The sequence below is a fragment of the Gymnogyps californianus genome, chromosome 1 (genome assembly GCF_018139145.2).
Source record: "Gymnogyps californianus isolate 813 chromosome 1, ASM1813914v2, whole genome shotgun sequence".
In the NCBI taxonomy this organism is placed as follows: Eukaryota; Metazoa; Chordata; class Aves; order Accipitriformes; family Cathartidae; genus Gymnogyps; species Gymnogyps californianus.
The window spans coordinates 98,657,842-98,673,234 of NC_059471.1; the positions used below are offsets into that span (position 1 = coordinate 98,657,842).

Consider the following 15,393-nt stretch of genomic DNA (forward strand, 5'->3'; position numbering starts at 1 on the left):
CTGTGTACAGTGTACTTGCAGCGGGCAGCAACTTGCCTTCTTAGTCTTCCTGGTTAATATTTAACAGCGCACCCTATGCAGGGTGCACTGCGGGCCCCTCAGTACTTCTCTCAGCCCTGGCCTGCCAAGGCTCAAGGCCACAGCTGCAGTGTAACACTGGACAGATTCCCAGCATTGCAGCTAGGGGACTATTTTTCCCTGGCAGGGAAAGGAGTAGTCTCCGGTGATGGTTACAAAAAATGTTCCATTTCCTAGAAAACAACTGAGAGGAGAGAGGGCACACAGTTCATCATCCTAGACAGTGAATCATGCATCCTCTGCAAGCTCCTAACTAGCCAAACTTTAATCATGCTAGCTCTAACTTACTGTTCTTCCTATAAATTTTTGCGGGAAGATCTCCTTTGATCAAGAAAGGAATGATGCCTTCAGTAACAGTGACTAGCATGCTATGCCAATACGTACAATGTGAAAGCAAACCCTGGCTCAGAAAAGAGCGACAGTAACAGGAAACTTCCATAACGCTGCTAGATTTTTAAGTGAGTTGTTTTCTGGAAGCAGCATGTATTAAACCATTAGTACAAGGGCTCCTCTTCAAAAACACGTTGACTGTTTTTTAAGGCAAGAAAGAAAAGCAAACACAAACATTTATGTTAGAGGACCAGTGGTTTTGCTTTCCTAACAATATAATAGAGGCATTTAAATAGACCTTGTTTTACTTATTAAGTTGAAAGATGATATGACTAATTTTAAATATTTTATATGGCAATATGATTTCCATAATTTGTACCAAAATATAATATTTATGCACATGTAAGATTTTTATCATGAATTTAACTTAATTTGTCTGAACTATAAAAACTTTAGAATTATCATGTCCCAATGATTTCCAACTAAGAGAACAAGCATAAGATAAAATTAAGATGTCTAATGAAAACAGGGCATGAAAATTATAGAACTAAAATCAAAACATGAATAGCAACAAGCAACAGTAAGAAACAAATAAAACGCACACATACACACACATCCTCCAGAAAAAAATGAAACAGCTTTGGAATAAAAATTGCAACAGCACAGTCTCATTAGACTGATCCAGAGATAGTAGAACATTATTCCTAATAAAAACAGAAAACATATCCATCAGGAATAATAACTGGCAAGGCTGAGGTGAGCAAAAGTGGATTACAAAAATTAAAAAAAAAAAAAAAGGAGGCATAGGATGAGATACTTTGGGAAGCATCCCAGGATGACACTTGCCCACTGCCATCATGAATGATGTGCTTAGACATCTCCACAGGGGTCAATCCAAAACCTTCCCTTTTCTTTGTTTGATCAGAATTGCTTTAAAACCCTTTGGTTTGATTTTACTGTATAACAGAAAACCATAAACTGTAGTTGTTTAAAGACTGTTGTCTCCTTGAATCAATGCACTATCTTCAGTGTTTAGACACCTTCGTTAACAACTGAAACTAGTCAAGAGGCTGAGCCCTTCCAAACCACAGCAACCTTATTTTCAGTGGACTGTTCACTTAACAATTGTAGCTTAGTTCCTAATTTACTGGAAATACTATCAATTACTTTAAAGTCCTCTTTGAAGCAATTTTAGCATGCTTGATGTACACACTGCATTTCACATGGCTTGTTCATTTCTTTTCAAAATTACCATGCAGCCTTAATTCTCAGAAGAGACTGCAATACACATCTGCTTGCAAAGACAAAACTGATCAATTAAGTGTTTTTCTTAACCAAACTTGCATTTTATATAGACAGAAACACATAATCGTAAATACCTCTCTGCAGTCCAATTGGAGGTTCTGTCCTCCGACCTCCAGTTTGAGAACTTCAACCTGGTAATACCACTCCTCTTTGATCGGTGTGTACCAAATATCACCCTTGTACAGACTTGGTTCAATTCCACCCAGAACCTAAGGGAAAGGAGAAAGGAATTCACACGCTTTAAAATCCCAGATGTTTAGTTTTGGGGCAAGTACAGGAAAAGACGGGAATATTTAATTGTGATACATGGTGCATCAAAATTTTAATTTAGCACCATTTGTAAGGATTTTACTGACAAGTTCTTTGTCAGTAATAAAGCAGTATGAAACATCTAGACATTAAATAGATCGTGCTTCAGTCAAACAGAATTCCCATATTGGGCCATATTACCAGCATCTTCATCTACAAGTTCACACTGATTCTCTTATGAAAGCTCCACTGTTTAAAATCAAAACAGTATCTTCAGTGGTTTAATCTAGGCAATGTATAAAAATGGGACAGAATATTAAACTTGCACATCATAAATTCACTTTATCAGATTAGAAAAGCCTTAATACTGTTCAAGAACATTTCATTTTTCTTGCACACATCCAAAATGGAATATGACCATCCTATCATTGCTATCACTATTAGCTTCCATCAGCTTATGTTCAAGCTGACTGGGAGCATACTAGACCATCAGACTTTGAACTGAACTAACATAAGCAAGTTCTCTCTTGGGCTTCATCTATCTAAAGTGTGTTAACATTTACAGTATGTGAATTCACAGCAAAATAACTATTTGCAATCAACTTCTGTGCTGCTATGCTTATTTCAGCATCATTTGGGAACAGTCATTCCAACTCCTGATTCCAGATAAATAATGGCCAATTCTTGGTCCCACTGAAACTGATGGAAAGACTTTCCAGACTAACAACAAGTGGAAGATCTAGTCTTCAGATTTTTTCCTTTAATATGTTGTCTATAAAAAAGGAAAAGAGCCTTGATTCCTCTCCCCCTTTTCACATCATGTAAAAAAAAATTACTGTAGCATTTTGATGAGATTGAACAAGCTTAGCAGCTGAGTAAGGGACTACTCAGTTTGAGAAAGGTAGCAGCTCAGCTACCTGAGGAAACACCACAACATTTATGTTTTTCTTTATTAAAATTAAACTTGAAATGCAGAAGTTTACTCAAACTTGAGAGAGAAAAAAAAAGAATGGAGAATGAAAATAAATGGACACTTGAGTTTTGCCTAAGTGTTTAACTTTTCCTTAAAAAAATATAAAACATTTCATATATTTAAACACTACATTTGGAAGAAGTAGGATAGTCATAGAAAAGAGGTAGAGAGATTAACAAAGATACATCTTCCCTCTCAGATTGACAGATACCCACAAGACTACCTCCGTTGGTACCACTTCCAGAAACAGGCAGTCCAGCACCACACATCTGCAAGGAGAAAATGTTGGGGATCTTTGCCTGCCTCACAAGAGAATCAAAGAACGTCTCCACAGAACTTGAAGGCTTGAAGGTGTTGAAAAACAAAACAAAAAACAAAAGAATTGCAGAAGTATTCATTAAAAAGTTTCTTTGCAGAAATGAGCAAATCATTCAAACAAGGCCACTTTTCACAAGTAAATTGAATTTCTGACAACCAGGTGATGAAAATCCTAGATATAAGAAGTCATTAAAAAACCAACATCTGTCATTTTTCTGTTTCTGTTGTTTTTAAAAACATTTTTACTCTTGACCACTGTCATAGAAATCCCTAAAACACATGAGTATTTTTCAATTGTGGTTTTCAAACTCAAATACTCTTTTCAGTTTCAGGCAGAAACTCTCACCCATGCTTTCTGTTTGGAAAAGGCTTTGGGTTATTAGAACAGTCAAATGTAACTTGCCCTTCACAACCTTCCACAGTTAAAAGGCAGAATTTTAAAGAGAGGATTTTCATTTTTTAAACATAGTTTAATTCTAATGAACTTTGAATACAACGGCCCTTATTTCCTCTTCTTTCTTTTAAAGAACTTCATATCCAAGCACACTGACTTCAACTGATTACCGGCCAAGAAGTTCTTTCCTACACTGCATGTCATGCTTTCCTTTGCAGTTATTAGAGTACTGCAATTTCATTGTAATTCAGATTTCCGTGCAGATGCATCTCATGACAGGTAGAGACCCTGGCTAGCTTGCGAGGTGCCAAGTGCTCTTATTACACAAAGCACAGAGCAGCCTCAGAAGCCAGCAACACTTAAGTCTTCGGAAGAAGGGAAAAATAAATGCCCTGAATACACTATGTGCCCAAACTAGAGTTTGAGAAGCAGCTCTTCTCTGTCTGTCTGTCGACAGTGTATGACAGCAAGTACGGCAGAAGTCAATACAGTAATCACACAACTCTTGAATAAAGCATTTTAATTCCAGAGTCATCAGGCAGGATTGAATCATTTGTTCTAACGGGATATATCTCAATTTGTGAATTTCTCAGACAGTTATGTGTAGGTTGAAAACTATGACTATGTAGTACTCCAATCATGTTTTCAGTTTTAGATTATAAGGTTATAAATTTTAGACTATAAATTTTAGGTTTTAATTTAAACTTCTACCTGAATTTCCTACCTCCACAAGAACAGGATGTACTTGGTTCTATGTTCACGAAAACACCGTAGCTAATATTTGTTCTGAAATTATCCATATATACCCTCCATCTCAACTTTCACTTGATGAATGGAGAATGTCTTAGAATGAACTGCCAAGGGCTTTGTCAAGTAAGTTCATCAGTCCATTGACAAGTCTTGAGGGAGATCGTCAGAGCCCTAATACACACCCTCCACACACATACCAGAAGCTTTTACTCCCATACTCCGGTACTACAAGCTTTGCAAAAGTTTATTCATTCCAGAGGAGCTAAAATCAGAGCCTTCATCACCAGAAAAGCCAAAATGCTCACATGGGGCTGTGGTACCATCACCACCCCATTTATTCTTCCTGGAACAAACACAAAGGATCCATAGGAAAGACTAGTTGGAAAGGAGGAGTCTAATGCTGACAGATCATCTGCTCACTTTATTTTAATAGTTAGATTTCTATTTATTGTCATTGTGAAAGACAATAGCTGGGGAAAGGATGATTTACCTTGGCTAAGGCATCGTAGGCAAGACCAAGAATCCCGTGCCATTTAACACTTGGTAAGAAGAAATTCTCTGATTCAAGAATGGTAGCAATGTTGATGGTGTAGCTGCCATAAATTCCTTTTGGGATAGTAACGACATCTGTACCGAGCACTCCAGTCCAGCTTCCTTGACTGTACTTAACTGTGACATCAATCCCTTGAGATTTGTATGTACTTGACCTTTAAAAGGAAAAGATACACTTATGCATGACCTGTTCATTTACAATGCAAGACAACAGAATATATTCAATCTCAATTTTTCCCAGAGAGGAAAAAAAGTGAAATCTGCAAAGTGAATCACATATACTCACAGAAGAAGGGGGATGGATTGTAAAAGCAGTAAAAAGCAGTAATAAAAAAAATCTCGAGGTCCTGTTTTTATCCTGAAGCCATCAATGACTCAAATCTTCACAATGTGTGTCGTCTTTTTTTTTTTTTTTTAATCTAATGTATTATGCCACCTAGTGCAATGTGTCCCTGACTCAGACTGGTCCATCATAACAGGAGCAATACTCTTTAACTGGAGATGGAACATATTAAGTGGCGCTAGGAAATGAAAAGCTTCTGAATTCAAATCTAAAATTGAAATGCCAAGCTAACTGAATAGCTGTAGACTAATACCTCATTAATATTATTAAAAAATCCATTTTGGGTAAATTGGAATATTATTGTGAGTATCAGCAGTAAGACACAGATTTTCTAAATCTGTGGTTTGGTCTATCTATCAGGAAGTAAGTAGACTTGGATATTATTAACAAATGATTCACTGACTTGCAGGAGAAAAGGAAGGAGTTCCTTCTAGACCAGGGCAGCAAAGGCAAAGGAGCAGTTAAGTATGGCAAGCAAAGAAAGGAAAAGAATCCTGTTTAGAAGGCTTAAAAAAAACATTAGAAAAAACTTCAATAGATTTTTCATTTTAAAATCCTGTAGTATAAATATAGTAAACATCTTCCATCCACATCACTACTGAAGAGCTACAAAAGTTCTAGATCCCTTACAATTTATTTTAGTCCCAGCTTCCCCTTCTGAAGAGACAGATGACCACGCTCGGTTCATCTGAACAGACTTTTCACTTGACAGCTTTTTTAAAAGTAAATTTAAAAAAAAAAAAAAGCAAGTTCAAAATAATTTCATAACACCACCTTTACATGTATGTAAAACAATAGAAAGTGCAGGTGATTTATCAAGTGCAGACAGTTTTATCAACCCAGCTTTAATCTAACAGCTGCGCTGACAGAAACAGCCACATGAAGTGGCTTCACAGCCCCCTGTACCTGAGCTCGCCAGAATGAAGTTGGTGTGATTTTGCCTATTATGGGGAACAACCTTTAGATGGCAACGCAGACAACTCCCATCCATTCAAGCAGACACTTTCTCTTCAGGGACAATTTGGCCATATGGACCATGCAACTGATTCTCTTCCTAGCTAAGGGAGGGAGGGAGTAGTAAGAGGCCAGGCTCTAACCCTAAGCAGTTCTTGATGCTCCCAATACCTAACCCTTCAAGGGTCTTCAGGGCTCAGCAGCTGGTAACATCCAAGACAGCAGAAATCTATGAGATAATAGGCCCCACAGATTATATTTCAAAATGCATGAATTGCAGAGATACTGTTACTACCTGCATCTGGTCACTTCTACTGCTACTGCTGTTCTTCCTTTCTGGGTAATTCTGCATTTGTATGACACTTAGACAAAGGGACATCTCTGCTCAGGCAGGGTCTTCAGAGTACCAGTGTGACACTGGCAGTACACTTTATAAATCAAAATAGAGTCTGAGTAATTAGTGACATAAGAGAAAGTGGGGGGAGGGCAGGAAAAGGAAGGTAAAACACAGGGTTCTTCATGTAGAAAAGTGTCTGGCTGTGGAACAGAAGTGGAAACATCTGCAATCAGAGAGAAAAGTGAGTGCTGGGAGAATAAAGCGAAGCAAATCTGCAAATGCAGACGCTGCATGACTAGCAACAGCAGCAGCACACAGCTTTTCTTCCGTAAGCAGTAATAGCCTGATGGATTGAGCTGTGGACCAGGACACAGAAAGACTGGGCTCATTTTCCAGCATGGCTGGTGAACTTCCCTGTGGAAAGGCAGGACAAGTCACTTCCTTGCCCTCTGTGCCTCAGCTTCCCCACCTGTAGAAATGGGTATGAGGATACTCATCTCATTTGTAAAGTGCACAAATGTCGTATTGAAGAGAAGGCCTTATTGTTTTCTTCAAGGAGCAAAATTCCTAATGTGGGAAGGGATCTCACATAATCCTTGTGGCAGTAAGTTATATTCTGTTCTGCAAAACCACTTCCTGCTCCATCTTCTTGACTGTAATCAGCCCGTGTTTTTCCACCTCACTGATCTAAAAGGAAGAAAACTCCTTTAGAGGTCAAAACTAGAGACTTGTTCTAATTCATGGGCTGAGTGTTTTAAAACAAACACACAGCACAAAAAATTCCAAACAAGCTGTTTTGGCTGTGATGAGAAAATAAGAAATTCAACTCTTCCAGCAGGACAGAGTGTATCTTAGCCAGAGGCAAGGAAAAAGGCCTCCTAGATTATGGTGCTGTAGTGACACTACTCCCTTCTCCCTCTCCTTCCTGGTTAGTATCTTCTCTCCAAAGCAGCCAACAGAAACATGGTCCTCAAACCTCGAACGGATCTCAAGCCTCAGCTGAGAAAACGAGCAATGGGTTCATTTTCTCATGCAGAGTTACTCCTCATTACCAGCATATAGCACTGAACAAAACATAATCAAAATATTATTTCTCATGTCATGCTTCATTTGAAGGAAGCTCAACGTGGCAACAGGAAATCCACTACGCAGAAAGCCCTGCTTAGCACCAACCTCGCCAAACACATGCAATTCCTTCTTAATTCCATGCTCTCTTCCTGTTCTGCAACAAACCACGACTTCAGGTTTTCCTGCTTACCCACTCACTTTTTCCTAAGCACCAAATCAATGTCTCCACAGACAGCAATGGCAAAGAAGGGACAGAAAACAGCAATGAGCAAAAAAATCTGAACAGAAGTTTTGATCCCCTCTGTAGTGACAGATAGATGGCACAAGATAAGTGATTCAGGGCCAATGACTTTAAGACAAAGCAAACATGAAAACCCAACATAAATTATTGATTTTTAACCAAGAAGTCCCATCTAATTTGCAGGGGTTCTGGAACAAGTTTATAATTTACCTGTCGTGGTTTAACCCCAGCCAGCAACTAAGCACCACGCAGCTGCTCAGTCAGTGCTCCCCCCTCCCAGTGGGATGGGGAGGAGAATTGGGAAAAATGTAAAACTCGTGGGTTGAGATAAGAACAGTTTAATAACTGAAGTAAAATAAAATATAATACTAACAACAATAATAATAAAAATATAATAATAATAATTGTAATGAAAAGGAATAAAAAAACCCTTTTAAATAAAACCCAAGAAAAAAAAAACCAGTGATGCACAAGGCAATCAGGTCACCACCTGCTGACTGATGCCTGAGCAGCGATCCGCCCCTCCTGGCCAACTCCCCCCAGTTTATATACTGGGCATGACGTTCTAAGGTACGGAATATCCCTTTGGCTAGTTTGGGTCAGCTGTCCTGGCCATGCTCCCTCCCGGCTTCTTGCACACCTGCTTGCTGGCAGAGCATGGGAAACTGATAAGTCCTTAACTTAGGATAAGCGCTACTCAGCAACAACTAAAACATCAGCGTGTTATCAACATTATTCTCACACTAAATCCAAAACGCAGCACTCTACCAGCTACTAAGAAGGAAATTAACTCTATCCCAGCCGAAACCAGGATGTTATCCCAAACCACAAACTGTACAGTGTACACAACCAAACTTGCAGGATCATACTGCAAAACAGCAGCTTACTTCTGCTTGCTCGTATGTAACTTATTGTATTACCTCAATTTATTGCCCATAATTTTCTTACCTCTCTATCTCTTGGAATGATCAACTCTTGAGCAGTTTGCTCTTGAAACTTTAGATGGTGAGGCAGTAGTACTCACGCTGAAATAAAACTGAATACTATTGCTGAATATTGACAGCCCTGAGTATGTCACTCTTTCACATACTGCTACAGAGCCATCACTGATAATTCAGTTTCAAGCGTAAAAATATCTTTATATATCTGTTTAAGTAGCTCTTTTATCATAAGTAGCATACTCAACAAAAACTACTTGTTGTTTTGAACAGCATGAGAAACAAACGCTGTGATTTCTTTCCAGTTCAGGGCAAATTAGGCCATTTCCCAAAACCTTATACGTCACGGTAACTTATACAGCATGATCATCACAGCAGACTCAGAACTTTTCACAGCAAAGTTTTGTCAGAGCCACTCAAAAGCCCAAGTTGTGAAAGCGTTCATGATAACAGCTTTATTCATTATGTACAGAAAGACCCAGATAATTAAACAGTAGAATTATACGACACAGAGTATATGACATACAACATCATTTAACAAGGTAGTTCTAAAATTGCTAAAGGTGGGCTCTTCCTGAACAACACACCCTCTGGGTCCTTTGAAACAAAGATAATGCCTCTCCTATGCACCCCTCTCAATTTCAGTCAAAAAACAATCATGCATTTAATTTCAGATTTTGATCATTTGAATAAAAATAAACTAAGAGCGTGGCAATCAAGAAATTCAGACGCATCACTTTCTCCAACACAATATTAATATTCTAATAAGCACACACATCTATAACTCAGTCCCATTAACTTAACAAATTACTAATCCTGCTTTCCCCTCATCTTCAATTTGCAGTTTATGACTTTCATATGGAAGCACTTCATGACAATATAGGGAAAAACTGCAGGAATGATTACCAGATGAGAGGAAACCTCTATCTAATTCTGAAGTGTTCCACATAGTGTGGAAGAAAAGTGCCCATAGGTCATTTGTCTCATTTACACATGGGTAAAGGTCACTTTTAGGTAATTTTACAGATCCAGCTGGTGTGACATCAAAGCCCCTGTCTACCATCTATGCAAAATCATGACAACCAGGGAAGGTAACCTGACTACAGGGAAAAGGCTATCATAAGGCCAGTCTCAAAAAGAGACGAGCAGCAGGGCCCAAGGAACTATAGGCCACTGGGCTTCACCTCAAGTCAGGAAAAGTCTCAGAGAACAACCTCCTGGAATCTGTTCATGAAGAGCACGTGAAGGACAAGAGGGTAATCATGGACACTCAATGACAAATTTCACAGGCATATCATACCTGACCAACCTCACTGCCTTCTACAAGACGACTGGCTATGCAGATGAGGAGAGTGCAGTGGCTGTAGCACATCTTGACTTCAGTCAGCTTTTGACACCATCTCGCATGGCATTCCCATTTGGAAGCTGAGGATGTGGGGCTGAACAAACAGACCACCGTGTGGGCTGAAGATGGGCTAGGCCACTGGGCCTGAAGGGCAGTGACCATTGGCTCAACATCAGGCTTGTGACAAGCATCGTGCCCCAGGGGTTGTGAGTGGAGGAAAAATTGTTCAACATCTTCATCAAGAACCTACGTGATGGACAGACTGCACCCTCAGCAGATTTGCACAGGACACTACATTAAGGGGAATAGTTGACATGCTGAATGTCAGAGCTTGAATTCAGAGGAACCTTGAAAAACGGGAAGATTGGGCCAACAGAAACCTCCCGGCATTCAACAAGGAGAAGCACAAAGTTTTGTAGCTGAGATGAAACAACTCCACGCATCAGGACAGACTGGGAAGCAACTGAAAAGGACTCAAAAGGATTTGGGGTGATGGTGGACACCAGGCTGAATAAGAGCCAACAGCATACTTGCCCTGTGCATACAGCAAACTCCACACCAGGCCACATTTGGAGGGCCATGGACAACATATCCAAGGAAGACACGCTCACCCTCTGGCCAGCACTGCTGAGACCACACCTGGAATAGACTGTGGCCAGCTGTGGGAACCCAGTTCAACAGGGATCCGGAGAAAGAGAAGAGGGACTGGCAGAGGGCTACCAGATAGGTCAGGGTCCATGAACACAGGACCTGTGATGAGAAGCTGAGAGGAGCTCGGCTTCAGTTTTGCAGACAAGAGGCTAAGGGGAGATCTCACAGCAGCTTACAACAACTTGAAGGACAGTTAGAAAGATGACACAGCCAAACCTTTCTCTGCAGTGCCAGATAATAACACATGGGGCAACACCCACGAGTTACATTTTGTGAGGTTCAGGCTGGACAATAGGAAATATCTCCTCCACAGGAGAGTGTGGCACAGCACTGAAACACACTGCCCAGAGACAGCATGGATTCTCCATCCTCAGAGGTTTACAGGACTTGGCTGGACTCAGCCATGGCTGACCCAATCTGGTGATAGCCCTGCCTCATTTGGGATACGTACTAGGTGACCTACAGAGGTTTCTTGCAAACAATATTTTTGAAAGATCTAACTGATTTCAGTGGGGCCAGGATCCCTCCCAGATGACATTTATTTAGATGTATTTAAAGTATTTAAAATGGAAGAAGCATGGTGTAGCCAGGTTCGAACATGTTAATGGTTGCACTTTATTCTGAGCATATTGCTCCATCAATCCAACCCAAACCAGAAATTGCTACTGCAATTGCTCTGGACTGTAATGACTTGAGTTTGAATCATTTTACAAAGCACCCTTAACTCTTCAGGGCCTAAATTTCAAGGTTTCATTATTAATTTTATCAAAGTTCTCAAAACACAGTGTGCACTGAGAACTGGTAAGAGACCGTAACCTTCAAGTGATTTCATAGCCTTTCTCAATGCACAACCTGTGCTGTTGTTGCTGTTTCTAATGGTTTATGGTTCTTATGAGAGAGGCCTTGTCCCTCCAGAAAAAATAACATCACTTAAGAGAAAAGGGAGAAGGAATGCTTGTGCTTTTAATTCCTTGCCATTAAATTTCCTCTAGCCACTACCTATGGAAGGGGATAGCTCGCATGTAAAACTCTGCAGTAGCGCAGAAACGGCTTTCAAGTGCAAATTTTGGACTTTCCAGACCTGTGTCATATCAGAGTGAGATATGAAATATCTCCATTAACATCTGAATATGTGACAGGAGGTAAGGCTATTCCAGTATGCAGCATGGAAATACCGTGTTTCCCTCCATTACCAGTGCATCTTATTGGAAAAAAAAGTGCAAAACCCCATGTTAAAATACATAAAGAGGTAATGAGAATGGTGATACTCTCCAGCGTCCCAGTCCTCTAAGTATTTTTATCCATATGCTTCAGCTAAAGATAGATACTGTGTTTTGGAGAAGTTTACCTGAAATAATTGAAACTAGAAAAGGGCAGAAAGGAAGGAAGAAAGGAGGGAGAGTGATTCAGACAGACAAAGCTGTGCTTGGCTCTGACTAATGTCAGCTCATGCTAAACACAGCCAATTTAGTGCATAACAAGCATCAAAACCACCAAGTCGTATCTTATAAACAACCAGATTCAGCAGGGTCTGTCCAGATCATTAACTGATTGAGGCCCTTGGCCAAACTAAACACCAAATTAGTTTTTGACTAACTAATTTTGGTTTTGGAGGAAATGTCAAGTAACAGATACAATTACTGGGTTTTAAATATTGTTTTGAAACAAAGGGAAAGTATATTTAAACTTTTAATTCCTTCCAAGACTATTCAGATAAGAAATTGGCTGAAATTGGTGTGATTTTGGAAACGATTTTCACCCTGTAATCTTCTTCCCTTTTCTCCAGCTCTAATCAGCACTGCTCTCAGAACTCGGTTGTGCTGCTATCAGTGGGACTGTTCATGGTGTCAGGCAGGACTTTGCATGAGGCAATGCCAATCTTCCCATTCAGGCAACAAACATCCCACTCTCATGGGATGTCACAGGAGCCCCACGAACTGCCTTATCATCCTCTTTTGCATGGAGGAGCCAGAATCTAAAAGACATCCTAACCCATCACGGTGTCCAGAACAGGTACTTACAGCTTGGTATTGAAGTAGGAGGTGACATCAGGATCAGGCACACCTGCTACAGCAAAATTACTGCTCCCAGTGTCAACCAGAATATTTAACTGCCGAAACAGAAGAAAGGAGAGGTGGTTTTCATATCCAACTAAACAAACAAACAAAAAAATCATTAAAGTTTTTGTCTAAACTACCTTCAATTTCAAAATGATGGTGAAAGTTGCCCTGAAAAATAAATTCAAAGTGTCACTTTTGGGAAAGATATGCTGCTGCAGCCCCTTCAAAACAGCTGATCATGTTGAAGTGCTTTAAAAGTCATGTTCCTGGAAGGGGGAAAAAACCGCCAAGCCCGTATTCGCACAGCAGATGAATTCACGACCATCTCAAATTTCTTTTTGGCCCAACCCATGTGTCTCTGCAACCTGGCTTGTCCGGGACACAGGCTGAATTGTGTACTGTATAAAGCACTGTTTGCCTTAGAGCTTATGAGGTTTCAAGGTAGGGGCTGAGTGCAAGTCTGAGCAGAAATAAGCAGAAGCACGAAGCTGCATCATGACTTGGAGAGCACAGGAACAATGCCCAGTTCGTCCTGAGCAGCAGCAACCTACCACAGCCTTCACCGCCTTTAAATAGGAGGATGGCAGATTTATAAACACTGTGAAAAGCATTGATTGAAAGGTGGCCTAAGAGTGTGACACCTGTTTGGTTAATCGGGAGGACGATTTAGGCCAAAAATTACCTAACAAAACCACACGGACAAAACGAGATGCCTCTTTTCCCCCTTTGGCTCAGGTCACCAGGCTGATTCACCACAGCTGCATGATGCCTTATGCTAACACAAAGCAGAAGGTAACAGCACGGGAGCGAGCAGCCGGATGCAGGATCACCTCTTTCAGTGAGACCTTGAAACTACATTAAATGTAGTGTCATTAAATAATAATTTAAGTCAGTCAGAGACTGTACTGCTACCAAAAGCAGCGGTCCCACTTTTTCCCTGCTCTTGGCTGGACGCTTCCCAGGTCTTCTTGGCATAAGCACTCGTACCCATGGGGCAGTGATGCAAATTAGATCAGGTTCCTCACCTACAGTTACAAAAAAAATTAGCAATCTGCCATATCAGACAGCTACTTGAAAAGAGATGGTAGGAGCAGACACTAGAAAAGGGTGATTGCCTCCTTTGGTGACAGTGTGGTCTCAGGTTGGCTTAAAACGATTGTGAAATTATGCCCTAGGCAGCAAGGGACACCTGCTTCCCAGAAAAATATTAAGGAATTAAGAATTTTCCTGTAGGAGGGAGTGAGACATGAGGACTGGGTTGCCTGTGGTTTAAAGCCAGCTGAAACCAGCCACTTTGGTAGTCCTCATCACTCCTTAAGATGTGAGGTAGCTAGGGATCTAGCACTGAAAGTGGACGTGGGAAGGGTAAGAGAGAACGATAGGGGAAACGAGTTTAGTGTTGACAAAGGAAGTGGAGAAACAGGGACGAGCTCAGAAAGGAGAGTAAAGACACAGGAGGATAAAGCATTTGGAGAAGATATGACGAATCCTTCTTTAATAAGTTTAAGACCGAGCATAGACAAAAAAAGTGAGTCGATGTTCAAAAACGTCTTTGGTTTGCTCATGGAGGGGGAGGGAGGAGATGGTTACCCTTGTTTTACCTAGTTAATATAGTATGGGACTGAGGAGCTCTGCAATTAAAACATGAACACAAAATCAACTAGTAATCCGTGGGACACTCTTCCAAACTGCATGCACACTCTGTCATTGGTATTCTCAGTCCTAATAATGCAAAAATTTTGAGACTAAAATGAAACAAACCCACAACCTTAGTCAAGTGCCTCACTGCATCCCAGATTTTAGATTAAGCAGAGGCAATACATTAAAATTTATTTTCTAACCACACGAGCTAGATGCAGATGTTTAAAAACAAAAGGACATCTACAAGTTCACCTGGCTCCAGGAGCTGAGGCTTTAAAGAAAATAAGAACCTCTGAGGCATGGCTTGCAATAAAATCCAAAGTTTGCTACATACTTTATTTCAACAATATCAAAAGCCTAACATTTTGTCAACTCCCTAACAAAGTAAGAACTACTCATTCCCCCCCCCCTCTCTGGGATAGAAATCATATTAAAAATAAATAACAAAGAGCAGCTACAATGTGTGCATCCAGCAGGACCAACAAAAGTTGCCTGAAAGGGGTGCTGCAGGGCTTAAATTAATTAGCGTTTCCAAGGCAGTCTGTGATGCTTGAGTAATGGGCACTATACATCAGCTGCATAAATACATGTAGGTGTTGCCCTAGCTTCAGTAATATGCATGACACCATACACGGAGGAGGACTTGGAGGGGAAAAAAAACCCCAAAACCAAACAAAAACCCAATCACTAAATATGACATATATGAAAGATATTTTACCCCCACACCTTAAATACAATGTTATCATCACAGAATTCACAAATCACTGAAGAAAAGGGCAAATTTACTACCCACAGTACAGAGCAAATCAACATTTCCAAAACAAAATAGATATACCCCCCCCCCCCCAAAAAAAAAAAAAAGAAAA

General features: G+C 40.3%; 1 protein-coding gene across 1 annotated transcript in view; it reads right to left on the reverse strand.

Moving 5' to 3' along the window:
* BACE2 (beta-secretase 2) overlaps positions 1-15,393 on the reverse strand; it is a 50,242-nt gene that overhangs the window by 14,318 nt on the left and 20,531 nt on the right. The window contains exons 2-5 of the mRNA XM_050904019.1: positions 12,848-12,936; positions 4,888-5,104; positions 3,151-3,279; positions 1,788-1,922 (exon numbers count right to left, since the gene is read on the reverse strand). Of these exons, the coding sequence (XP_050759976.1) occupies positions 1,788-1,922; positions 3,151-3,279; positions 4,888-5,104; positions 12,848-12,936 (570 nt within the window). The remainder of the gene's footprint in view (positions 1-1,787; positions 1,923-3,150; positions 3,280-4,887; positions 5,105-12,847; positions 12,937-15,393) is intronic.